Source organism: Scaptodrosophila lebanonensis, unplaced genomic scaffold, assembly GCF_003285725.1.
Source record: "Scaptodrosophila lebanonensis strain 11010-0011.00,11010-0021.00 unplaced genomic scaffold, SlebRS2 tig00000085-arrow-pilon, whole genome shotgun sequence".
NCBI classification, from domain to species: Eukaryota; Metazoa; Arthropoda; class Insecta; order Diptera; family Drosophilidae; genus Scaptodrosophila; species Scaptodrosophila lebanonensis.
In genome coordinates, this window is record NW_022060564.1 from 3,179,357 (window position 1) to 3,205,957 (window position 26,601).

Here is a 26,601-nt window from a genome sequence, read left to right on the forward strand (position 1 = left end):
CGAAACGTTTTTCTCACGGCGATCGGTTGTGCGTTCGGGTTCTTCGTACGTAGTAAGTAGTAGCTGCCGTGCAAAAAGAAAACACAACAAAAATAAATTGTAGAAGTTAACGTATCGAGCAATTAAATCAACGTCAAGTCCGGCTTCGGTGCGTGCTAGCAGACAGGGCAAAGTCAATTGATTAATTGAGTGTCGATACGTTTAAAGTTTAAAGTCCCTGTTCTTAACCTGTTGCACACACAGGAAAAACAAGCGCTCGATGGTGCGTGACCTATTTATGTAACCTGTTTTAAAGAATACACCGCCAAACTAAACCAAACCACCAGTTCCCAGTTAGACCAAAAATGTACAAAGTGTTAATTGTTCTATGTATTATAAAATGTTATTTTTTACAACAACTCAGCTGAGCATTGTGCAAATTAATATCGAGCGCTGTTCAAAAAAAAAAAGAAAAGAAAAACAAGGTAGAGAGTGTCTGCGGCGGCGAAGAAAGAGTGCATTCACCCTGCAAGCCAACTATCTATGTGCCCATGGCTGTCGGTGTGTGTGTGTGTGTTGAGTAAATGTGTGTGTGTGAAACGGTGTTCGGCTAGAAAAGTGCGCTGAAAATTTAACAAGAGAAAAAACGAACAGTCAAGGGCGTAGCAGTAAAAAGGGTCGCACAAGTTGCTAAGCTAAGCTTGAATATTAGCGGAAGGCGTAATTCCGCCCCCAGGCGTGTGTGTGTTTGTGTGAACATCCAAATGTGTGTTACTGTATGTGTGTGTTAGTTATAAATTTAGACGTGGCTGCATTGCATTTTTTTTCTGCCTTAATCTCTGACCAAATTATAGAATTGTAGCTACGCTTCAGGTTTCGTTGGCTAGAACGGTACTCACATGCAGACGCACACAAATACAATTCCCACACAACACACACACACAGAAGCGGGCACTCAAAGTCACCTGTATGCCAGTTAAAGAGCAGTTGAAGAGAATGCGCAAAGAGCGTTTTACTTTTAAGTCCGGCACTTGGCTTATGCTTTACTTCACCTTCACATGCATGGGTGCCTTTGGGTTGGTGTTGGTGGCGATGCTTGCGTCAGTTCCATCTTTACACCCTGTACCCAGAGTGTTAAATAAAAAGGAATATTCGAAACTTTAAGCATTTAATGTATGTATGTAACAAGCAGAAGGAGGCATGGCAGATCACCTGTTATAGTCGATACAGACATGTCGCTTCAGGAATATTAAAACCATAGCTGCTAGGGACACCCAACCCAAAAGCAGAGTTTATTACAAACCCTACCATACATACAAGTATATGTAGTCTCATTATTTTATATAGTTCTCTTAGAATCGATTGCAATTTCGTTTCATTAAAATCTGTGGGCGAATAGCTGTCATAGGAACGCCTTTTTCACTTGACCTTGGCAGAGAGGGGCGGGTGCAGGGCATACGTGTGTCGGGCTGGCGCTACCTTAGCGTTCTACTCGTTTTTTTTTTAGTAGAAAACCAGCTAGCAGCGGGAAGCCACATGCTTCTGTCCGAAGCCTTGAGCTTGCACTTGAAGCTTGGGTCTGAGCGTAACAATAAAATTCTATGCAGCTGCCGATTGACCAGCGCGATCCATCGATGTTGTCGCTCTCCCAAAATATAAAAAACACTTGTTTGGCCGGTTTAATGCGTGTGGCGGCGTCGCCGTCGTCGTTGTCGTGATCATCATCGGCAGCACAACGGGATATTTTGTAGCTTCACATTCTGGCAGCCAGCAGGAAATGTTAACTCACTCACATGCAAGCTGGGTAACACTTTTGTAACGTTTCAAAAGTTTTCGATATTCATGGCAATGTGTGGCCGGCCACACATTTGTCTGTACCATTTACAGTAGGCCTTCGCCGTAGTGAACAATTTGCAAACGCATTGTTCTGAAAGGTGTTGAATCGCTTATTATTATTTTTATATTGAAGGCAGCTTCCAAGTGGTCGGCAAAAGGTTTGCTTTAAGATTGTGCTGCTAATTGTTATTTGTGTTAATTGTTTGTTGAATTGCTCGTTTTCTTAGAAACTATTAGCATCGCTTTTATTTACATAGAATAAAAATTAAATTGCTTCAAACAGTGCGATGTAATTTTTGCATTTTAGAGGTTGCTTCAGTAAAATTATTAGTATTTCATAGATCGTTCAACATTGATGGAATTACAGACGAATTAATTGATGAGGAAAGTTTCCATTGAAAAAAAATGGGGGTTTTTTTTAAACATTTTAAATGAATTAAAATGAAAATCCGGTTGTTCTTTGGGGGCATTTTTAATTTACATATATATCTATTCCAAAACAATTCCGTTGTTGAAAAGCTTAAGTTTCTTTATAGCTTACATATTTCTTACATTCTTTACCAATATTTTAAGCTGTGAACACTACCTAATTAATTTAGCTATATGGGAATACAATTATGAAAATCTGGGTGTTCTTTTGAAACTTTTGTTATAAATATTTACATATATATATATATATATATATATATATATATATATATATATATATATATATATATATATATATATATATATATATATATATATATACATATATTGCTTACGTTCTACTTCCAATATTTTAAGCTGTAAACACCATTTAATTAAAATCCCATTAGGTACATAATGATGAAAATCTAGGTGTTCTTTTGGAACTTTTTGTTATAAACATATACATCATGTTTATTTTGATAAATAAAGTTTGAATTTAAATATGTGTTCAAAAACAATTTCGTTCTTGAAAAGTTGTACGCTTCTTTATAGCTTACATATAGATTACAGTCTGTAGCAATATTTTAAACTATTCCCATACTTAATTAATTTCCCATATAGGTATTATCGACTGTATTGCCTTTGCTGCTGCCGGGCGATGCTTTCGCGACTTTGCAACGCACGCAGCGACTTTCTGTTGTTTGGTGAAACTTTTTTTAAGGTCGGTGGCGGCATAATAAAAAGCCAACAACAATAAAACATACAAAAAAGCAACAGTAGTAGCTCTGCTAGTTACTATTGCTTTAGTTAGAGTCGCAGAATCACAGGCCGTCGTGGGGCGGGCAACTAACAAATGCAGCAGTTTAGTTGGCTTTTATGTCTCAATGATGAGCAAAAATCTTGCATACTCGCAGCGTTCGACAGAGCCCAAGAAAAATGTCAAAGTGAAAAACTTAATGCACACATACACACACATGTATGTGTGTATTTATCTCGCTATGTAGGTATATATGTGTATGTGTGTGTGTGTGTGTGTTGTGCGTTTGCTCGCCTCTTTATGAGTATGCATTAATGTACGTGGCAGCCAGCACGAACTTTCACTAATGACTTGATGAACTTCAGTGGCTGTGAAATGTGGTAATGTGCCACAAACACACACGCACACACACACACACGCACATACTCACACACTGACACACACAATAGTGCACTGTATACGTGCTAATCTGTAAAAGTCTATCCATCTTCAGAACTTAAAAGTTTATCATTGATGAGCGACACTTATCTATAGGTGTGCCTACACATAAGCCCGAAAAACGTGTTCGTAATGCCAACTCTGCTAAAAATTCTACCAAAACTTTGTCATTGCTCAGTGTTTATTATAATTGCTTTAGTTCTGGGCCACTTATACTTGTAATAACATAGCTATCTACATATGTACATAGGTATATACTTATGTATCTACACCCATAGCAGGTGTATTTCTGCTTATCAGTCATGTTAAATACCTTTAAAGTGCGTAGCGTTATGCGTTGTGATAAAAATTTACTAAGCAATACATTAACTATTAATTAAAAGAGATATCGACATATGTTATACAACATTATTTATTAACTAATCAAAACTATGAATGGCTGGAAAGAATGATGCTTACATATACTCATATCTTTTAACTTCCTTAAAGATTAGCATCTCACAATCTTCAGCTGCATATCTTCTTCATTCTTTCAAAGACAGTGAACCTTTTCTAACTCGAATTTATTTAAATCAGCTGTTTAAGGCACTTATTATTGATTTGTTTATAAAAAGGGCAGTAAATATATGGCACATGTTTCTTTTCTCTTTATATTTTAAATTTTTTACGTAATTTTCTTATTTATAAAAACGAAGAGATGTTCCAGAAGTTTTATGAATTTTATTAAAGCAAACCATAGTTGTTTCTGCTGTTCTTAAACTGCAGAAAGTTAATGAAAACCCAAAATCATGAACAGTGTCAAGAATTTGGTCTCAAGGGGAAACTGTTGCTTTCTAATTCAATCATCACCACAACATATATATGTATGTGTGTCACAGAAACTCTTAGAAGAAATTAGATATTGCTTTGAGAATAGATCTCACATCAAGAATTCACAAAAGGCTGACAAACAGATAAGCTGCTAAAACGAATACATAGATCCACTTTTTGCCGCTAAAAAGTTGTTCAATGATTCATAAACCAAACAGCACGTTCATTTATTTATATATTGCGAATACGTTGTTCTTTATAATCCCCAAATAAAGAAAAAATGTGTTCTTTATGAATTAAATGCAGCATCAGACAAAATAATAACTGCAAAGAATACTTTCTTATATAATACATTCTTCAATTCACTCGTATTTGATCAACTTTTTTAAGACTTCTTTTGTAAATAGTTGATGAGGAAGATTGCGACTCGTTTACAGATATCAGTTCTTTGAAAAATAATTATTTTTTTATAAGAAAAAGTTACAGAATGAAATATTATTAAAAGAAGTTTAGCGAAAGAAAATACATTTATACAAATTTTGAAAAATACTTCATTATAAATATTAAAGAATATATTACTTAGGAATCTCATAAAACTGATTTCTTATGAATTTATTTATCTATTTTTATGGGAATATTATTTACAGAATTATTACAAAAGGGAAAACATTTATACACATTTTTGGAAATATTACATTTTAAATATAAAAGAAAATTTTATTTTATGTATGTATCTTTTAAAGGTTTATTTATATTGTTCTTTAAAAAACAGTTTTTCTATGCGTTTTTTTAATATATAGTAATTTTTCTAAAATAATTTTTTTTAATAATAATAATAATTAAAGGGACTTTAAATTGTTTGATTATTTTTTATACTCCTTACTAAGAGATTGAATTCTCATTATAGTACTTTCTTAATCCAGTATTAGGTCTTGATGTATTTTAATTATCTCTCTTTTATTTATAAAACTGTTCTAAGGCATTTTTGGTATCAATAAATTTTCTAGAACTTCAGAATGTTAGTTTCTATAAAATAGATGTATTATTATAAGCTACCATACAAACGATTAGTTCAGAAATCAAACTCAGTTTATAAAGCCATCGTAGACAAATGTGGCATTATATTATATGAGTGTTGATTAGTGTCTCTTCAATTTCTTTAAAATATCCTCAAGATCGATAAACTATATTATATAGCTGCGCTGGGAATGTTTCTCGTTTAATAATAGGTTTACCATCTTAGGCGTTAACCACTGTACTTTAATTCGAAATAGGCCGACTGTTAGTGGAGCCAGCAATCAGCTAAACAGTTGAACCCTAGCCAACAATTCAACACTTGGCGCGGCATATTACGGGAAATATATATCCGCATTTGTGTGTGTGTGTGTGTGTGTGTGTGTGTGTGTGCGTTTTAACGTGAGTGTATGTGTTTCTGTGTGTGTGTGCATTGTATTTTGACCGGCAGAGCGTAACCAGACTGGTATACGTGCGCCACAAAAACAACAATTTAGAGTCTGGCGTGTTGCAATTACACACACATACACGGACATAAGTATGTATATACATATATAGTAGTACATACATATGTATATACTTGGGCAAGTGAGTAACTTATGTGTAAGTAAGAGTGGAGCAAATGGAAAATGTACCAAATGGCCAAATGGCAGCTCCAAACTGTCATTAAAAGCGCCCAGCGCCTTTCTTTTTAGCCCATATTGTGCGCTGGCTGGCCACAAGGTTTCTATTTCCTAAAGCTCTTAACCCCTCCGTATATGTAATGAAAGTAAATTTTTTAAATGAAAACAAATCGAAACTTACCAATTTGCATAACAAATGCGAGTCATGGGCACGGGCCAAAAGAACACACGGGGGCCAAAAGATTGGATTTGTGCCGAATTTTGATTGAATGGTCAAGTCTGTCTGTATGTGTGTGTGTGTGTGAGTTTGTGGAAATAAAAGTGAAAATATGCGCCAGCCTTTTTTGCATGTCTAAAGGTTTGTTTTTTTTTTCTGAGCCGATCGGTTTCCCTTCGAGTGGTCGAGAAAAGCAACGAAAGTATGAGATATGAAATGGAACTAAAAGCTGACTATTGGCTGACTAATTTGTTGGCGACTATCAATGCAGTGGCTTTGTATAGAATTCTTAAGTGTCAGTTATATGCAAAGAGATACATACTTGTAGATGTGTGGCTGGAAAGAAAGACTTCTTCTCTTTTTATATGGTTTTTTTTTTTTACAACAAACTTGTCAGTGGCAGCGGCCCCTAAAACGCCGACGTTGATGACAACGACAACTTGTAAATTCTTTCAATTTACCGTAAACTTCACCTTAATTTTTAGAGCCGGTTTCTGCGCCTGCGGCAACGACTTCTCTTCCAACTTCCAACAGTTGTGTAAGTGTCTGTGTGTGATAGTGTGTGTGTGTGAATGTTTGTATGCATGTTTATATTTGTGTGTGCGGTGCTAACTTGTTGTTTGTTTATGCCACTCTGGGTATTCTATTTTAACGCACTTAAAAATTATACTACAAAAGAAAAAAAATAGAGCGGTTTAACTTGTTCTTCATATTAACAGTGCAATAATAATGTTAAGGTATTGTTAGACGAATTCAAGTCATTTGTTTTTCCATTTGTGATTAATGGAGAACAAATTTGGGTTGTAGAAGCACTATTAGTTGAACAGTTTCAGGCTTTTTAAGCCCCACAACCTCCCGATAATTGCAAACGCGAATTGTATGTAATAGCCAGAAGAAGGCATGGCAGACATATTTATTATCAGCATTAAGACAAGGCGGTACAGGCATGTCTGTCTGTATGACCGCCGAGAACTTTTGAACCATAAGTGCTAGGGATAACAAATTTTGGTATATGGGCTGGACAAATCCATTTGCTATGGCAGTTTATTACACAACATAAGTAGTTCCATTATTTTATGTATGTAGCTACCAAAGGAACGATCTGTGATCTTACTTGTTTATAAAGATAACGTAAACTAATTTGCTTTTTGTGATATTTTAATAGTGGCTTATAATATTGTAATTGTATCATTTTTGTTTACTTCGATAACGCAATTCAATTTTGTATTTATGATGTTATAAAGTTTAATCAGAATTTTGGTACATTGAAGAGAAGAACACTGCAGAAATTAGACAAAAAAAATCATTTTAGATCATAGAAATATCTTTAAAAAATCTGCTGTTTCTCTATATTAGACTTGATTTTTTTTGGTTGAATTTACAAAGCAGTTTGTTCTAGCGGAGCTGTAGAAGCTACCATTTAAACACAAGTGTTTATCCACAGTGAAATTCAAACTCCAAAAGGGTGAAAAGGGCTGCAATGCTTTAGCAACTGATAGCTTATATTAATTTCAACTTGTTCCCTGTTTTCACAATTTAAATTAGTCAAATTACTTTAAACAATTTCGGGGCAAGTCAGTTCACTTCATTTAGGCGCTGTTTAAAAAATTCAAATAAGAAAGAAGCTTCTCTGGTTTCTTTAGTGAGCGTTTAAAGTTTCCCCCCATTGTCTGTTATTCAAATGAAGAGGCATTAAAAGTGAGTTATGCTTTCCTCTCCTCTTCTTTTACAAACAGCAAGTGAGAATTGTGTTGGATGCACCCAGGAACAGTAAATGAAGGACGACGAACATGGTGATTGTAACACGTGTAAGTACAAGTAGAAGACAATGAGAAACAAAAACAAAACACATAGTAGCTGACGGAGAGTTTGCCATGAAAACGGGCACGAGCGGAAGTTCACATGTACTCGAATGCAAGTACATAATATATAGTACGTACTATATAAACATATATGCCCATGGTTGGCTTTCATGTTACGCTCAAGTGATTCTTACAACAACAACAACAACAACAAAGATATCCCGCAACATTTTTATGGCCCGTCCATGGCAACAGCTCACAAATTTGGCCGTCGAATGTCAAATGCAATGACGACGGCGGCGCCTTTACTTTGTTGACTCAGCTATGTAACTAATTCATGTAACTCCTACTCCTCCACACAGGGTGACTACATCTGGATAGAGCCCGCGTCGGGGCGAGAATTCGATGTGGCCATTGGAGCACGTGTCATCTCCGCAGAGGGTCGTCGCATACAGGTGCGTGACGATGATGGCGACGAGGTTTGGTTGGCCCCCGAGCGTCGCATCAAGGCCATGCATGCGTCGTCGGTTCAGGGTGTGGAGGATATGATATCGCTAGGCGATCTTCACGAGGCCGGAATATTGCGCAATCTGCTAATACGCTACAAGGAAAATCTGATATATGTAAGTACATGTTTTAAGGGAGAGAGAGAGATCACCTTTTTAAAAAAAAAGAAAGAATAAGATAACTTTTCTAAAGCTGTGGGTGCTTATTATAAATTTTAAAGAATCTGTAAACTATTACGCTTTGGAAATTATAACCAACCTGTAACGAAGTGTTTCCAATTTATAAGCGTCTTCAGCATTATTTTCTTTGATATTGTGTGAAGACGAAACTATATCTTTGTCTTTGATATGAAGCGCAGGGAGCTGGTTAGTTATTTCTGACCATACTTTAAGAGATATTAATATTTATGTCTGTCATACATATATTAGAAGCCTTCTATCTATATGTGATGCCTTCTATCTTACGTATATTAGAAAACATATATATTGTTACAGTTTAAATTTCTTAGCAATTCAAAATCGTATTCTAACTATAAATTGAATAACCTCTAAAGAAGACTCCCTTTTGATGACTCTACCTGCATAAAGTTCTCAGACATCGCTTGTTATGCTTCATGATACGTTTAACTGAATTGATCAAATGTATTTCTTTAAAACATAATTTAAAGTTGTTGATGATAAAGTTAATTATCCATTCATACATTTTTTCTACTCCATGTATAATATAAATTGTACCGTATATGATTTTCTTTATCTACAAATTCTACACTTGCTTGATTTACTATTTCATTTACTATATACATCAATTTCCCTCTTTTCTATATTCTTTTCCAAATTCATATTTTTTAATTACTTTAATATTTAATAATTTCTTCAAATAAAAATCTCTCCCTATTCTAAACTCGATTTACATTTTAAAATGTTGTATATTTCCCATTCCACAGACCTATACCGGTTCCATTTTGGTGGCCGTAAATCCTTATCAGATACTGCCCATCTATACGGCTGATCAAATAAAGCTTTATAAGGAGCGCAAAATCGGGGAACTGCCACCGCATATATTCGCCATTGGCGATAATGCCTATGCGCATATGAAGCGATATCGTCAGGATCAATGCATTGTTATATCCGGCGAATCGGGCGCTGGCAAAACAGAGAGCACAAAGCTAATACTGCAATATTTGGCCGCCATTAGTGGCAAGCACTCGTGGATCGAGCAGCAAATATTGGAAGCAAATCCGATACTCGAAGCTTTTGGCAATGCGAAAACCATACGCAACGATAATTCCTCGCGGTGAGTTGAAATATTTGAGAACATGATGGAAGCAATAGAGACTTTACAACTATTTATCTCCCGGTGTTTCTCTTACAGCTTTGGCAAATACATAGACATACACTTTAGCGCGAACGGCGTAATCGAGGGCGCCAAGATCGAGCAATATTTATTGGAGAAATCTCGCATTGTCTCTCAAAATCACAGCGAGCGTAATTATCACGTTTTCTACTGCATACTCGCGGGTCTTTCCGCAGATGAAAAGAGTCGTCTCGACTTGGGTGTGGCTGCCGATTACAAGTAATTTCAAATTGATTTAACTTTTCTTTTAAAATTCTATTCGTTCGTAATGCTTTTGTCTGATTCTCTGTAGATATTTGACGGGTGGCGAAAGCATAACCTGCGAAGGACGCGACGATGCTGCCGAATTCTCGGACATACGTTCCGCCATGAAAGTGCTGCTCTTTTCGGATCAGGAGATCTGGGAGATTATCAAGCTATTGGCGGCCTTGTTGCACTGCGGCAACATTAAATACAAGGCTACGGTCGTGGATAATTTGGATGCCACGGAAATACCTGAGCACATTAATGTGGAACGTGTTGCCGGATTGCTTGGATTGCCCATTCAGCCATTGATTGATGCCCTAACGCGTCGCACACTCTTCGCGCACGGGGAGACTGTGGTTTCCACATTATCGCGGGAACAGTCTGTTGATGTACGCGATGCTTTTGTGAAGGGCATCTATGGCCGTCTCTTTGTGCATATTGTTCGCAAGATAAATACGGCTATTTATAAGCCGCGTGCCACCTCACGCAATGCCATCGGCGTCCTAGATATTTTCGGTTTTGAGAACTTTGATCAGAACAGTTTTGAGCAGTTCTGCATTAATTATGCGAACGAGAATTTGCAGCAGTTCTTTGTACAGCACATCTTCAAGCTGGAGCAGGAGGAGTACAATCATGAGGCCATCAATTGGCAACACATTGAGTTCGTGGATAATCAGGATGCATTGGATCTGATTGCCATCAAGCAGTTGAATATTATGGCGCTGATCGATGAGGAGGCGCGTTTTCCCAAAGGCACCGACCAAACCATGTTGGCCAAACTGCACAAAACGCACGGCGCCCACAAGAACTATCTGAAGCCGAAATCGGACATAAATACCAGTTTCGGGTTAAACCATTTCGCTGGCGTGGTTTTCTATGACACGCGTGGGTTCTTGGACAAAAATCGAGACACCTTCAGTCCGGATCTGTTGCATTTGGTCAGTCAGAGTGGCAATAAGTTTTTGCGTCAGATATTCAGTCAGGATATTGAAATGGGGGCTGAGACGCGCAAAAGAACGCCAACACTTTCCACACAATTCCGCAAGAGTCTGGATGCACTGATGAAGACCTTGTGCTCTTGCCAGCCATTCTTTATCAGGTGCATTAAGCCGAATGAATTGAAGAAACCCATGATGTTTGACAGAGGTCTGTGTTGTAGACAACTGCGCTATTCGGGAATGATGGAAACCATACGCATCAGACGTGCTGGTTATCCCATAAGGCATGGCTTCAGAGAATTTGTGGAGCGCTATCGTTTCCTGATACCCGGAGTGCCGCCAGCACATCGGACAGACTGCCAGGCGGCCACCTCACGCATTTGTGCCGTCGTTTTGGGCAAATCCGACTATCAATTGGGCCATACGAAGGTCTTCTTGAAGGACGCACATGATCTATTTCTCGAACAGGAACGAGATCGTGTCCTAACGCGCAAAATATTAATACTCCAGAGAACTATTAGAGGCTGGGTGTATCGCCGACGCTTCTTACGCATGAAGGCCGCGGCCGTGAATGTGCAACGCGTGTGGAAGGGCTATGCTCAACGCAAGCGGTATCAGCAAATGCGTGTGGGTTATATGCGTCTGCAGGCCCTAATACGCTCACGCGTGCTCTCCCATCGGTTTCGCCATCTGCGTGGTCATATTGTGGGGCTGCAGGCACACGCGCGCGGCTATTTGGTGCGTCGTGAATACGGTCACAAAATGTGGGCCGTAATTAAGATTCAATCGCACGTGCGCCGCATGATTGCCGTGCGACGTTATCGTAAGCTGCGGCTGGAATACAAGCAGTTTGCCGAAGTGTTGCATTTGCGGAAGGTGGAGGAACAGGAACTGATGCACAAGGGCAACAAACATGCCCGTGAAATCGCCGAACAGCATTATCGTGATCGTCTTCACGAGATGGAGCGGCGAGAGATGGAGCAAGAAATTGAGGAGCGGCGACGTGTGGAAGTGAAGAAGAACATTATCAATGATGCCGCACGCAAGCAGGAGGAGCCCGTGGATGATGGAAAATTGGTGGAGGCCATGTTCGACTTCCTGCCCGATTCTAGCAGCGATGCGCCTACGCCTCACGGGGGGCGCGAAACGTCTGTGTTCAATGATTTGCCCCATGGACAGACAGTGAATCAAGAGGACTGCATTGGACCCATACACATATCCGAGGATGAGGAAGATCTGTCCGAATTCAAGTTCCAGAAATTCGCAGCCACCTATTTCCAAGGCAATGTGAATCATCAATATGCGAAGAAGGCATTGAAGCATCCGCTATTACCGCTACACACGCAGGGCGATCAGTTAGCTGCTCAAGCCCTATGGATTACAATATTACGTTTTACTGGCGATATGCCAGAACCCAAATACCACACCATGGATCGCATGGATACCACCTCGGTCATGTCCAAGGTGACGGCAACGCTGGGCCGCAATTTTATTAGAAGCAAGGTGAGTTTCAGTTGTTGAGACAGCACTTACTGTGTATTAATGCTATTTTATTTCCCCCTCTCTATATCCACAGGAGTTTCAGGAAGCCCAGCTCATGGGCCTGGATCCTGAGGCCTTTCTTAAGCAAAAGCCCCGCTCCATTCGCCACAAGCTCGTCTCGCTGACACTGAAGCGCAAGAATAAGCTGGGCGAGGATGTGCGTCGCCGTCTGCAGGACGATGAATATACGGCCGATAGCTATCAATCGTGGCTGCAGTCGCGTCCTACTTCGAATCTGGAGAAGCTGCACTTCATTATTGGTCATGGCATTTTGCGTGCCGAGCTGCGCGATGAGATTTACTGTCAAATATGCAAGCAGCTAACCAATAATCCACTAAAATCCTCGCATGCACGTGGTTGGATTCTACTTTCCCTATGCGTTGGATGCTTCGCACCATCTGAGAAGTTTGTCAACTACTTGCGCGCCTTCATACGGGAAGGTCCGCCCGGATATGCGCCCTACTGTGAGGAGCGTCTGAAACGCACGTTTAACAATGGCACACGCAACCAGCCACCCTCGTGGCTGGAGCTGCAAGCGACGAAGTCTAAGAAGCCTATAATGCTGCCCATTACCTTTATGGATGGCAATACGAAGACATTGTTGGCGGACTCAGCAACGACGGCACGAGAACTGTGCAATCAACTATCGGATAAGATCACGCTAAAGGATCAATTCGGCTTTTCGCTTTACATAGCCCTCTTCGACAAGGTGAGCTCTCTGGGCAGTGGTGGGGACCATGTGATGGATGCCATCTCACAATGCGAGCAGTATGCCAAGGAGCAGGGGGCACAGGAACGTAACGCACCTTGGCGTCTATTCTTTCGCAAGGAGATCTTTGCACCCTGGCACGAACCGACCCACGACCAGGTGGCCACCAATCTCATTTACCAGCAGGTTGTGCGCGGCGTGAAGTTCGGCGAATATCGTTGTGATAAGGAAGAGGATTTGGCCATGATTGCCGCGCAGCAATATTTCATTGAATATGGCACAGACATGTCCATGGAGCGTCTCTTTACACTGTTGCCCAATTTCATACCCGATTTCTGTTTGACCGGCGTCGACAAGGCCATCGAACGTTGGGCAGCTCTGGTGTTGCAGGCCTATAAAAAGAGCTACTATGTCAAGGATAAAGTGGCACCGCTCAAGATTAAAGAGGACATCGTCAGCTATGCCAAATACAAGTGGCCATTACTCTTCTCACGTTTCTACGAGGCCTATCGGAATTCGGGTCCAAATCTGCCCAAAAACGATGTGATCATAGCGGTTAACTGGACAGGCGTCTATGTGGTGGATGATCAGGAGCAGGTGCTGCTCGAACTGAGCTTTCCCGAGATCACATCGGTGTCCAGTCAAAAGACAAATAAGGTCTTCACGCAAACCTTTAGCTTGTCCACTGTACGTGGCGAGGAGTTCACATTCCAGAGCCCCAATGCCGAGGACATACGTGATCTGGTCGTCTACTTTCTGGATGGTCTGAAAAAAAGGTCGAAATATGTCATTGCGTTGCAGGACTATCGCGCCCCATCGGACGGCACGAGCTTCTTGTCCTTCTTCAAGGGTGACTTGATCATTCTGGAGGATGAATCGTGCGGCGAGTCTGTGCTGAACAATGGCTGGTGCATAGGTCGTTGCGATCGCTCCCAGGAGCGCGGTGATTTCCCAGCCGAGACGGTCTATGTGCTGCCGACGCTAAGTAAACCGCCGCAGGACATTCTGGCGCTCTTCAACGTTGAGGAGGCGCATCACGGCCGACGCCTCAGCATGGCATCAAATGGCGTGGCCGAACCACGGGATCGCCCACACACGCTCATGGAATATGCGCTGGATCATTTCCGTTTGCCTCCCAAGCGTACAATGTCCAAGACGCTCACCCTGAGCTCCAAGCGGAGTGAGGAGATTTGGCGTTACTCGCGGGACCCCATAAAGGCGCCTCTGCTGCGCAAGCTGCAGAGCAAAGAGGAGCTGGCCGAGGAGGCCTGTTTTGCCTTTGCTGCCATACTTAAATACATGGGCGATTTGCCCTCGAAGCGACCCCGCATGGGCAATGAGATCACCGACCACATCTTCGATGGTCCGCTCAAGCATGAAATCTTGCGCGATGAGATCTACTGTCAAGTGATGAAACAGTTGACGGACAATCGCAATCGCATGTCCGAGGAGCGTGGTTGGGAGCTGATGTGGCTAGCCACCGGGCTGTTTGCCTGCTCGCAAAGTTTGCTCAAAGAGCTGATGATGTTCTTGCGGACGCGTCGTCATCCCATTTCCCAAGACTCGATGCATCGCCTACAAAAGACCATACGCCATGGACAGCGCAAGTATCCGCCGCATCAGGTCGAAGTGGAGGCCATACAGCACAAGACAACGCAAATCTTTCACAAGGTCTACTTTCCCGATGACACCGACGAGGCCTTCGAGGTAGATTCCTCGACGCGCGCCAAGGATTTCTGCAATAACATATCGCAGCGTTTGTCGCTACGCACCAGCGAGGGCTTCTCGCTTTTTGTCAAAATCGCTGACAAGGTCATTTCCGTGCCAGAGGGTGATTTCTTCTTCGACTTTGTGCGCCATCTCACGGATTGGATCAAGAAGGCCCGACCCATACGCGATGGCGCCAATCCCCAATTCACCTACCAGGTGTTCTTCATGAAGAAACTGTGGACCAACACTGTGCCAGGCAAGGATCGCAATGCTGATCTAATCTTCCATTATCACCAGGAGCTACCCAAGCTATTGCGTGGCTATCACAAGTGTTCGCGCGAGGAGGCAGCCAAATTAGCTGCACTAGTCTTCCGCGTACGCTTCGGCGAAAACAAACAGGAGCTGCAAGCCATACCGTAAGTTCAAATTATAATTGTGTACACGTGTACAAAGTTTGGTTTATATAGCTTTTGAAATGTGGACAGAAAATAAAAAAAAAAAAAAAATAAACTTTTGTTGCATAGAGACTAGAAGCGTCTACATACCAAGTTTGGTTAAAGTACGCTCAGCCGTTTCCGAAATCCAGGCGTTCATACAGACGGACGGACGAACAGACCGATAAACCAAATAATCTGAAATTTACACTTTTCCTCTCTCTTTTCAGACAAATGCTGCGTGAACTGATACCATCCGATATTATGAAAATGCAAAGCACCAATGAATGGAAGCGTGCAATTGTGGCCTCGTATAATCAAGATGGTGGCATGAGCTCTGAGGATGCCAAAGTGGCTTTTCTCAAGATTGTCTACAGGTCTGGGCAGGCAGTCACACACTATTCTCCAACTTTTTACATTTGTGCTAATCGTGAATCTCTTTCGTAGATGGCCAACCTTTGGATCTGCCTTCTTCGAGGTTAAGCAAACCACCGAGCCAAACTATCCCGAAATGCTGCTTATTGCTATTAACAAGCATGGCGTTAGTCTCATTCATCCAGTAACCAAGGTAAGGCCGATATTTCAACTATAATGTTATGGTTAATTGTTATACTCTTTTATATTTTATAGGACATTTTGGTCACGCATCCCTTTACGCGCATCTCGAACTGGTCTTCGGGTAATACCTATTTCCATATGACGATTGGAAATTTGGTGCGCGGCTCGAAACTTTTGTGCGAGACATCGCTGGGTTATAAAATGGACGATCTGCTCACTTCGTATATATCGCTGATGCTGACCAATATGAACAAAAATCGTACGATACGAGCCAACTAAATAATACACATATAACTAAATATTTATAGTTATTATATAAATTATAAAATGCAATAAATTATATATCTAGTACTTAATGATGTAAGTAATCCATAATTCCCATCACCGCTATCACACAATCAATATTCCCCTTGCCTGGCGATATATACCAAACCGTTTTTTCTTTTTTGCTGTACACCTCTATATATTGTATAAATTCTCAACTTTCTTAGTCATTTATGGCACATTCCGTTTACTTAAATTATTATTATAGATATACATAAAACAAATGTCTTACATATCTACCTTTATATTTATATACAAGTATACATACTTATATATAAACGTGTTATCTATGCATTTCGACTCACTGTGTACTTATTTATATCTTATACATACATTTCTGTACTGACGTTTTGTATCAAATACATAGAAATGTTCAATTATTAATAAATTATACACAAAATATTAAAAAAAAAAACTGCTGGAGTGTTAATTTCTTTTTAAAATGTGGCGTTCCTGTTATGGGTGATATCAGAGGGTCTATTTGGAACGACAAACTAAATGAAAGAGAATAATCTTTAATCAATCTTTTCATTTTTTAATCAATCTGCAAAGAAAACCCAATCATGTAGCCTTCGTTTGGCTGTGTCCTTAATGTTAAGGGTGATGTCAGCGGGTCTACTATATAAATCGATAGGATTATTAAGATGAAGCAGCCTCTATTGAGTGCAAATGATTGTTATTTGGACACTTGCCGCTGCCGATGTGAGTTGCTGACATGGTTCTATATAATTCGAATATTAGTAGCCTCATTACAGTTGGATCTCCAGTTCTTCCTCCATGAATTTAATAGAAGTTTTTGTACCTGTACTTCTACAAATATGACCTTCACTATTTATTATAATTTTCAACATCCTTCTCTATTCATTAAAATCTATTTTATCATTCAAAGCAATAAAAAAAAAACTCCCTTTCTGTATATTCTTCTATTCGGTTTGAATCGTCAAAATGGTGTTCCCGGAGTGATCTTTTTAATTATTTCTAAAACTGCAAAGGTTTTTGGAACCAAAAAAGATTTGATTTTTGAAGGCCTCGTATTATTTTACTTATTTTAGGAGAAGTTTTATTTACAAACCTTGACTCATTTACTGTCCGCCTTCAACATTATTTAATCTATTTAATAAATACCAGAAGGCGAGTAGTAAGTTAGAAAATATTCCTTACGCCAATTCTTAATTTCATTTCGTTGAAGTTTATGAAAATTGAATTAAAAACCAACAAACAGGAGTTTACTATAAATTTAAATGAATATTGTAAAATAAATATGTATATACGAAGTGTTCCATACTTTTATTTACACGGTAGTTTAATAAAACTATACATTATTCACATAGAAAAACGTCGTATGCCTGTGCCCGAAAAAATAATAGGACGAAATATTTGTATTTACTTTACTATTTTTTGGGAATTTCCAAGCAAAAATTAAGATTATTTATTTATTTATTTCATTAACAAAAAAGCTGCCGATGTTAAAAAACCAATCAATATAATAGAGAACTTAAAAAAATAAAATTAAATTAAAGAATAAATAAATAAAAGTTCCAATAATATCTAACATCGAATGTGGGGGCGTTGATTTGCCAAATGCCCCGACTCTCAGCATAAATAAGTCAGAGACCCAATGAAAAGAATTATTGATAAAGAAATAAAAATAACATATTAAACATATAAAATAAAAATACTCAAATAATAAAAGATAAAACTATAATTAAAAATAAAAATTTGAGAAAGTTGTAAAAGTTGTTTGTTTTTTAAAAAAATATTTAGAAGAAAGCCGTTCAAAGAATTATTAATAAGTAAAGAGAAGGCAACAATATTTTTGTTTCATACGGGTTCTAGGCAGCCAGAAATTAAAAACTATAAAATAATAGTTTCCATTCATACTCGAATAAGTTATATTATCTGTAGTGATCCTTAATTTGTTGTGCTTGTATTTGCATTGTCACTTAATCGCTGATTTCCTATTTAAGTTCTCTCTATTTGTGCTTGACCCATGAAATGCATCGCATCGCATCGCATATTAAAATAGACTTGAGGCTATGTAACCTGAGAAGTACGAACTTTTGGCTCCCACGTTTGTCACTTTTCCCACGAATTGTGTGCAACAGCGGGCGAAACTCAGATTTGAAGATAATTAACATTTTATTAGTGCAGAGTGGGTCGCCGGCAACTTAAGAAATTTCCCCTCTTGAAGGTGGTTAAGCACGCAACCACCTGAGAGCCTCTGGGGAAAGGGAGAGAGAGAGAGAGATAATGCGAATAGGCAACGAGGGAGGCTTAGAAATTATGCACTAGAATGTGAATGTTCATTAAAAATTCAACTAATTTCATATTCAGCGCTTCTTATAAGAAAAGAACGCGAAGACGTTGGTGACGACGACGACGACCTTAAGAAGTTGCATCCACAATTATAGTTGCCACAGACATTGGTGGCAGTCGTGGCGGTGGTGGTGGTTGGTTGGTTGGTTAGTTGGTGGTGAGTGCCACACTAAGCACGCAATGACGTGCAACTCATTACGTTCATATCATGGGAAGCGAATAAGAGCAAGTCGAGTTTGTTGTCAAAGTCTTTTGTTTTGCTCAAACAGCATACGAACTCATTTCTTTTACAACGAAGCAATACTTCTCTACTACTTGGGCAAAACAATTAACTACACTTGTTCTTCTTACTATTCTCAATAATTTTGAAATTGTTCTTTATATAGTCGATAAAAAGGATATAACTGATCTTGATTGTTGCTTTAAAAAAAAATGAAAATGTTATATTTGGTAAAATTTGCACGCCGATTCGCAATAAAATAATAATAAATAATAATAATAAAAAATTATCCTTGTATATACTACAAGTGTTGAATGGAATAAGAATGGCTGTCGTTTTTGCTTTTTTCTTGCGCAAAGCATCAGAATTGTTAAAAATAATTAAAAAATGTAGACACATTTTTTTCACACGCAGCTTTTTTGGGATTTATGTTTGACTTTTCTTGATGTATATTCTAATCTGCATTTTTTTTTTGTACGAAAATAAGAAAGGAATTGATTTCTTATTGAATGAAAATAAACGAAATTTGTGAAATATCGTACATAAACTATTTTAAAAAAGTATTTTTCATAAAGACAGAATTTTTAGGTGGTTCGGGGCTTGTTTAAATTTTTATGCATTTTTTTTTTAAAGCAAAATTTAATTTAATTCACTGATTATATGCAAACAATATACTTGTATGAAACGTTTTGTGCCAATTTTTTATATCTAAAAATCATGGATATCTAAATTGTTAGGCCGTGTAGTTTTATTCCTGCTTTTCTTCTTTTAATTTGAAAATTGATGGATTTGGATTCAGAAAACATCAGATATACTTGTAGTACAAAGTACAACTGCTTAGTATACCTATATATTTCTAAAGCTATTCAAATAAGAAGAAAAGGGGGGTATTTGTGCTTTAATAAATGATCTAGAACTTTGCTATCTTAATAAATTAGCTACTGGAGGAAGAAAATACTGAGAAATCTACTTTACAGCGAGATATCTAAAATTTAAATAATGGTTCGAAGCTAGACGCAATGTATATCTTCACATCCACTTATACTTTTATTTTAACTGAAAAATAATGCTCAATGATTTGTAAATTAAAACTTCATTCATGTTGCAGGCGAAAAATCTTGAATGTAGCAGTAATTAATTAAATTTTAGAATATTCAGAAAAAAAAACAATTTAAAAATCAAATAATTTGAAAAATATTGCAAAGAAAATGAAAATTCATGAAAACACTTTAAGAAATCTCAGATTTTTAATTTAAACTTCATTCATGGAGCAACAGAAAAATCTAAAATGTTGCAGTAATTGATTAAATGTAAAAAATTAGAATACTCAATAAATATAAAAATAGGAAAAGGTAAAAATTAATTGAAAAGTATTGCAAAGAAAATGAAAGTTCAATAAATATTTTAAGAGAGAAATCTGTTTAAATAAAAATGGAGAAATATATTGATAAATATGTTATTCATGATCACAATGTAATACTCATCCGCCTCAATTATGATTTAAATATTTGAAATTCTACAAAAGATGTCCAAAAAATGTGAATAGCTACAAGCAGTGACAAGCTGTGTCGGCAAACCCATCATGCTCTAATTAAAGCAGGGTGTATAGGTAAGGAAAATTTCTCACAAGATGTTTGAGGCTTAAGGGTGAGTTGCACAAATCAACTTGTTGCATGGCTGAGCTTGCCACTTGGCTCGCGGGTCTGATAAGAAACTCATTGGCTGCTTTCCACCTCCAACTCCCGCGTTTATAGCTTCCAACAGACATAAGACTCTGCAGCTTTGAGTTTGTCAGCTCGTCGTTTCGTTACTGTGATTAGTTTAGGCAACGGAAGTGCTATAATTAATGCAAAACTCTGCTCGTTAATTTGTAAAACAACAACAACAGCAGCAACATAAACATGAACGGCAAAAACAGGTAACAAATAATGCATAAAAATTATAGTAAAACAGCAATGCCAAAAAAATATTCTCACCACTTTAGATGAAAAACGCAACTGGGGGCTGTGAGAAAATTCTGCTCCCTTACTTATAAACGGAAACAATGGGCGCGCGATTTATATTTCTTGCCTTTGCGTTAGTCCGTAATGGAAACAAAATTCAAATGAAGCTCTGCCTCAACCACAACCTGGCAGCCAACTGTAATTAAAGTTTCTATTTAGAGACAAAAAATGCCACCGTGGGAAGAGTTGCACTTGTCTTCGTTTCTTTCCATTTTTTTCTTTAATATATATATTTTTTGTGTGTTGTTTTGTAAGTGTTTGTTTTGAAAAGTTCACACGAGCCAAGATTTTCTCATTGTTTGCGATTTAGATCGCAATTTGGCGGAGCGGTGAAGCGGGGGAGTGCTGCCTTCTAACGGCACTTAACACAAATACCAAAATCAGATTTAAGCTAGACATGATTTTTCAAATTTATGTTTTCAGTTTATTTATAAGTAGCTTTGTATGTTCGTTTTTCTCTCCTTCATCTCTTCGCCTATAACTAAAGTTTGTCTTTTTCTTTGTTCCAATATATGTTACAAAAATTATACATATACGCACATTTTGTTGTTGTGGCATATGCCTTCTCATAAGTATATAAGTGTACTTAATATATATATATATAAATGTATATATATATATGTGTTTGTTGTGTGTATATAAATGTATATTTAACTACAAATAATTTCAGTGTCAATTTTTCGAGTTATAAGCTATGTACAATCAATTTTTTTTCATTTACAAATCTATTGGTTCTGCCTAGGACTAAACACTTTTGTTTGTTTGTTTATTAAAGAAAAAGCGACGAGAAATTGTTCGCACATTTGGAATGGATTTGTTATAGAAAACCATGAGCTTACACAAAATGAACAATTCAAATTATTAATTATTACTACAATTTTAAATAACTTAGGCAACGTTCCCGTCTACGTCTGTCCAATGTCAAAAGTAAATCGAATTGCAAAATAAGGCGGTACTGCCGCACTCAAGACAAGCCGCTCCCATGACTGTTCCATTGCACTTCTGAGATGGAGGGCAGTGTCTGATGCATCTGCTGCTGCTGCTGCTGTTGTTGCTGTTGTTGTTGCTGTTGCTGCACGCTGCCGGAGTTGCCGACGCTAACAGGTGAGTGTGTGCTGCCGGCATTGCTGTTGCTATTGTTGTTGTTATTGCTAATGCTTGTGATGTTGTTGTTGTTATTGTGGCGCGTACGCATAACATCCTCGGCCTGATTGCAATGCGAACGCGGTCCCGGCTCCGGCGTGTACGTGAACGTTAGACCCGTGGCATAAATAATGCCATCGTTGCGCACCAGCGAAATGGGCACCTGTGTGGGCTGACGCACCTGCAGGGAACAGAGAGGAACAGTTAGAGGATTAGAGATCATACAACAAGAGCTCACAGCTAGCCAGCTATCTATCAAGAATCAAACAACTTTATTTGAAAAACAAATTTACAGAAAAAAATTGCGTTTTCTAACTTAAAAATCAATTTTAAGAACCAATTATTCATTTTTCTTAGCATAAAAAGAATTAAAGTGAATAATAAATAAATGTATATATAACTACATTTCATTCAACATTCAATAATATAGAACGACAGGGAAAACCAGACAATTTTTAACTTGTAAAACAAATTTACAGAAAAAATGGCGTTTCTAACTTAAAAATCATTTTAAAGACCCAATTATTCCTTCATTTTTTTTAGCATAAAAAGAATTAAAGTGAATAATAAATAAATGTATATATACATTTCATTCAACATTCAATAATATAAAACGACAGGGAAAATCAGAAAATGTAATTTGAAAAATAAATTTAATAAAAAAGATTTGCGTTTTCTAACTTTAAAATTATTTTAAAGACCCAATTTTTGTTATACATATATTAGCATAAAAAGAACTAAAATGAATAATAAATAAATGTACATTTATTTAACTACATTTCATTCAATATGCAACGTTAGGAAAAATCAGAAAATTTAATTTGAAAAAAGATTGCGTTTTCCAAGTTAAAAATCATTTTTAAAACCCAATTATTCTTTTTTTTTATCATAAAAATAATTAAAATAGTTAACCAACAATTCAATTTCAATTCTGCATATATATTTTTTTAATAAACAAATTTAATAACTCAACAAATATTTAAAAAAAAAAGTTAAAAAATCAAATTAAAATGGAAAAACTTACCCACAACCATTCGCCACGAAATTGCGAGATTTCGGGCACCACACAGAGCAGCGTCTCCGTGCAGCGATACATGGTCTCGGCCTCGACATCACCAAACCACACTTGCAAGTGCGGCGTAAAGTTATCGCCGCTGAGCTCCAGCATGGCCACATCGCCACCGCCATTAAGATTCAGGGAATTAACAATCGGCACTGGTGTGACGGGAGAGCTGCAATAGTTCGGGAGTAGAAAATAGGGTTTGAAGGAGGGACGGTTTGTGGGGGAACTTACGAGACTGGTCCCATGCCCTCGTAGAACTGATACTCCGCCTTGTCTGTGGAGATTATTGTCCAGCAGGCACCATCGTTAATCATTTCTTTGTTCGGCTCCTTGGGACACGGCGTGGCCTGAAACTGTATAATTTTCTCCTGCGACAAGCACAAGTACATGCGATCCGTATCCTTCATATAGAAGGCACATTTGTGCAGCTGCGAAACAGGATCATCGGCCTCCAGCAATGCCATCTGTTTGTCCACTTTGCGTATGATGAGGCGCGGTAGAGCCATGCCCGTCACCGAGCACACTAGCTTGACTGTAGCACCATAATGGATGTAGCCATCGCGCACTTGAAACTCCTCCGACTCGGACTCGTTGTCATCGAGCAAGTGTATCGTAAAGGCGCCCCATTGCGTTGACGAGGCATGGAAATGTCCATTTTCCACATGCAAATAGCGGGTGGAGACTGTTTGCGAGCGCAGACGATTGAAGAGCGCCACATTGGTGCCGCTGGCTATGCACAGATCGGCATTTTTCAGGGACTGCTTCTTCTTGGACGGCTTAGAGATGACTTTAATGCGTTTCGAGTTGAATACGCCAATGTCGTGGCCATTGCCATAAAACATTTTCACGGACAGCATAAAATGCTTGCGCTTATCCGAATCTGAAATGAACAGCGTTTTGGCCGCACAATATTGTTTGCCATTGAGATCCAGTTGCTGCATATCCTGATCCGAGCTGCCGATGCCAATGAAGGCGCACAACTGGGCGCCCTGTTCCCCCTCGCCCTGTTGCAGCATCTCCTCGTAGCGTCGACGCCAGCCATTACCAAATAGGTAAATGCATGGGGGCGGGCAAAAGAAACGCTTCTCATTACCGTACGACTTTTGGGCGACCTGTAAAGCACATTAATTTATAAACATTAAATACAAACAAGAGTGCCGTTTTAGAAATTGTATTTTGTTCATTACTTAAGCTTTAAGTCCAATGTCATTAGAAACTTTTATAATTATGGCTTGAGAACTATTTTTGTTGCTCAAACGTATTAAATATTAATAATAATGTCAAAAAATCAATTTTCCTTCAATTCGGGCGAACGAAAAAACATTTAAAGCGGATTGTTTTTAATTCGTTTAACATTTTACAGTATGGTTAAAGAATAAACAAGAATAACGCAATAGTTCTCATAAATAAAACAGTATTTCCCCAAATCACTTTATTATGCAGGCAGCTAAAAAAGTGGAACACTAACTTCATTTTTCTTTTTTGAACTTAAGAAAAAGTTGTACTTTTAAAGTTGATTGAGAAAAGTTGAATTTGGAATTACAATGCATTATAGTAATTAAATATTAATAATAGTAATAAGTTAATGCTTGAATGCCTTGCAGGATGTTCGATGAGAAAGCCGAAGCTATTTTCGAAACGAAAACTCAGCCCTCAAATCTTTTAAAAAGTATTGTAAATTGTAAAGGATATATAAACACATAGAATAGTAATAGAAAAGGTTAAACTTTCAAAGTTGATTGAGGAAAAATTTAATTTAGAATCGCAAGGTATTATAGTCAAGAAATATTAATAATAGTAATAAGTTAATGCTTGAATGCCTTGCAGGATATTCGATGAGAAAAGCGAAGCTATTTTCGTAATGAAACTTAACTCTTAGGTGTTTTAAAAAGTATTAAAAATTGTAAAGGATATATGAATGAATTTCAAGAAAAATTAACCACAAAAGACTGCCTGGGTTCCTTTTTAAAATAAAGCCCTAGGAGTTGCGAGGGCATTACAATACATAATTGAAATAACTTGATCAAATTGATTGGCTCGTGATTATGGTTTAATTTAGCTAACAATGCAATCAGCAATCAGAGCTGACGATTATCGAGCAAAAATGATCAACCGCAGCTACGCTATTTAGAGTTTTGTGTAATTAATTTTCAATTATTTTATTGTGGCTGACTGTCGTCGCCGGCTGCCGCCGACTGCCGACGCCATTACCATAGCCATCGCGTTGCTCAATTTGAGGGCAGCCAAGTGTGAAGGATGTCGATCCAACTACGGCCCATTGCCGGCCGGGCGGCTGTGGCTGTGGCTGCGGCCGCGGCTGCCTTAAGATTAAGATGACAACAACAACGACAATTGTCGCGGTCAGCGACGGCGACACTTTTTTTACAACCACAAATATTCTAAATTAAAAATTGCAATGCGAACCACAAGAAGGCGCACTTGCCGACCTGGTCAGGCATTTGAGACCCTTAATAACCCACCTTGGCGTGCAGTATGACGATGACCATGTCGTTGCGCTCTCGCATATATTTCTCCATGGCGTCCCGCGTCAGCTTCTTCTCCTCAATGTGCGGCCGGTAAGGACCGGGCAGCATTGATAGTTGCATTTGTTGTTGTGGTTGGTGCTGTTGTTGTTGTTGCTGCTGCTGCTGCTGTTGTTGTTGTTGTTGCTGATGATGCACCTGTAACTGTTGCTGCTGTTGCGACGGCGCACTCCCCAAACCGAAATGCGGCATTTCCTGGCGTGGACGTTGACTAAGTAATTGCTGTTGTTGTTGTTGTTGGTTTTGCTCCTGGATGCTGCTCTCGTAGGCAAGGACAGGAGGAGGCGGCGGCGGCGGCGGCGTCGGCGTTGCAACGGCGGCGTTTAAATTATATTGGCTGTAGCTCTTCATTTATGTTTGCTCTATAAGGCTGGTCATGCTGGTCCATTGGATTTACATTTATCCGTTTTTTGTGTGTGTAAATAATTTGTTTAGATTTGGCAACTTGTTTAACACTTTTTGGCACACTGCTTCATTCAGAGAGTCGCGCACTCTAATCTATTTTGAATTGTTGTATCCTTTGCACTACACACACACATGCACACACACATAAACATGCACACACACTCACTCACACATACAGGCACACACACGTACACACTGATATAAACACGCAGCACAAACAGCAGCTGTCGGTTCTCACGCACCCAGCTCTCAGTTTACAATCGAACTGGACCGCTGCGAGTTTCCCACAAGACGTAATTATTTGTATTAAAAAGGCCGACAGGCTCATAAATTTAAAAACAGTCGTGGGGGCTGTGTATTTAGAACTTTCAACTAGTAGCTGGAAACTAATTTAATCTTCTAATACTAAAAACCGACTGAGGTACAAGCAGCTACAAACAAACCATTTTATTGGACTATCGATACTTGCGGCATGTTGCAGGCATCGATGCCGCGTTGCTAACGAGCGACTCGTCATGCAAACCCCTTGCATTATGAATGATAAAAGCCGCTCGCTGCGGATTTTAAATGCTTTGCAAAATATTTATTTAATTATTAACTCCTATTATAGCTTCAATGTACACGAGCTAGTGCTGTTAGCTATAATTTAACCCGACACGTGTGTCCTGCTGTTAATATTTAATGAGGCGCGTGAGAAACT

General features: G+C 38.6%; 2 protein-coding genes across 3 annotated transcripts; one reads left to right on the forward strand and one right to left on the reverse strand.

Annotated features, from left to right (window-relative positions):
* The first annotated feature begins 25 nt into the window (after positions 1-25).
* LOC115626292 (myosin-VIIa) lies at positions 26-16,490 on the forward strand. Of its 2 annotated transcripts, XM_030521616.1 has the most exons (10): positions 26-262; positions 7,822-7,893; positions 8,250-8,510; positions 9,338-9,687; positions 9,766-9,966; positions 10,040-12,434; positions 12,508-15,308; positions 15,557-15,703; positions 15,774-15,894; positions 15,957-16,163. In XM_030521616.1, exons 2-10 carry the CDS (start codon positions 7,876-7,878, stop codon positions 16,161-16,163), a joined length of 6,501 nt encoding a protein of 2,166 aa, XP_030377476.1. In that variant the 5' UTR covers positions 26-262; positions 7,822-7,875. The 2 variants fall into 2 exon arrangements, with proteins under 2 accessions (XP_030377476.1, XP_030377477.1); XM_030521617.1 differs by lacking the exon at positions 26-262 and having other exon boundaries at positions 7,876-7,893; positions 15,957-16,490.
* Positions 16,491-21,148: 4,658 nt separating this feature from the next.
* Positions 21,149-26,309, reverse strand: LOC115626636 (suppressor of hairless protein). The gene is made up of 4 exons (XM_030522046.1): positions 25,434-26,309; positions 23,185-24,065; positions 22,915-23,122; positions 21,149-22,071 (listed from the first exon to the last, which is right to left on the reverse strand). Exons 1-4 carry the CDS (start codon positions 25,845-25,847, stop codon positions 21,712-21,714), a joined length of 1,863 nt encoding a protein of 620 aa, XP_030377906.1. The 5' UTR covers positions 25,848-26,309; the 3' UTR covers positions 21,149-21,711.
* Between the last annotated feature and the right edge of the window lie 292 nt (positions 26,310-26,601).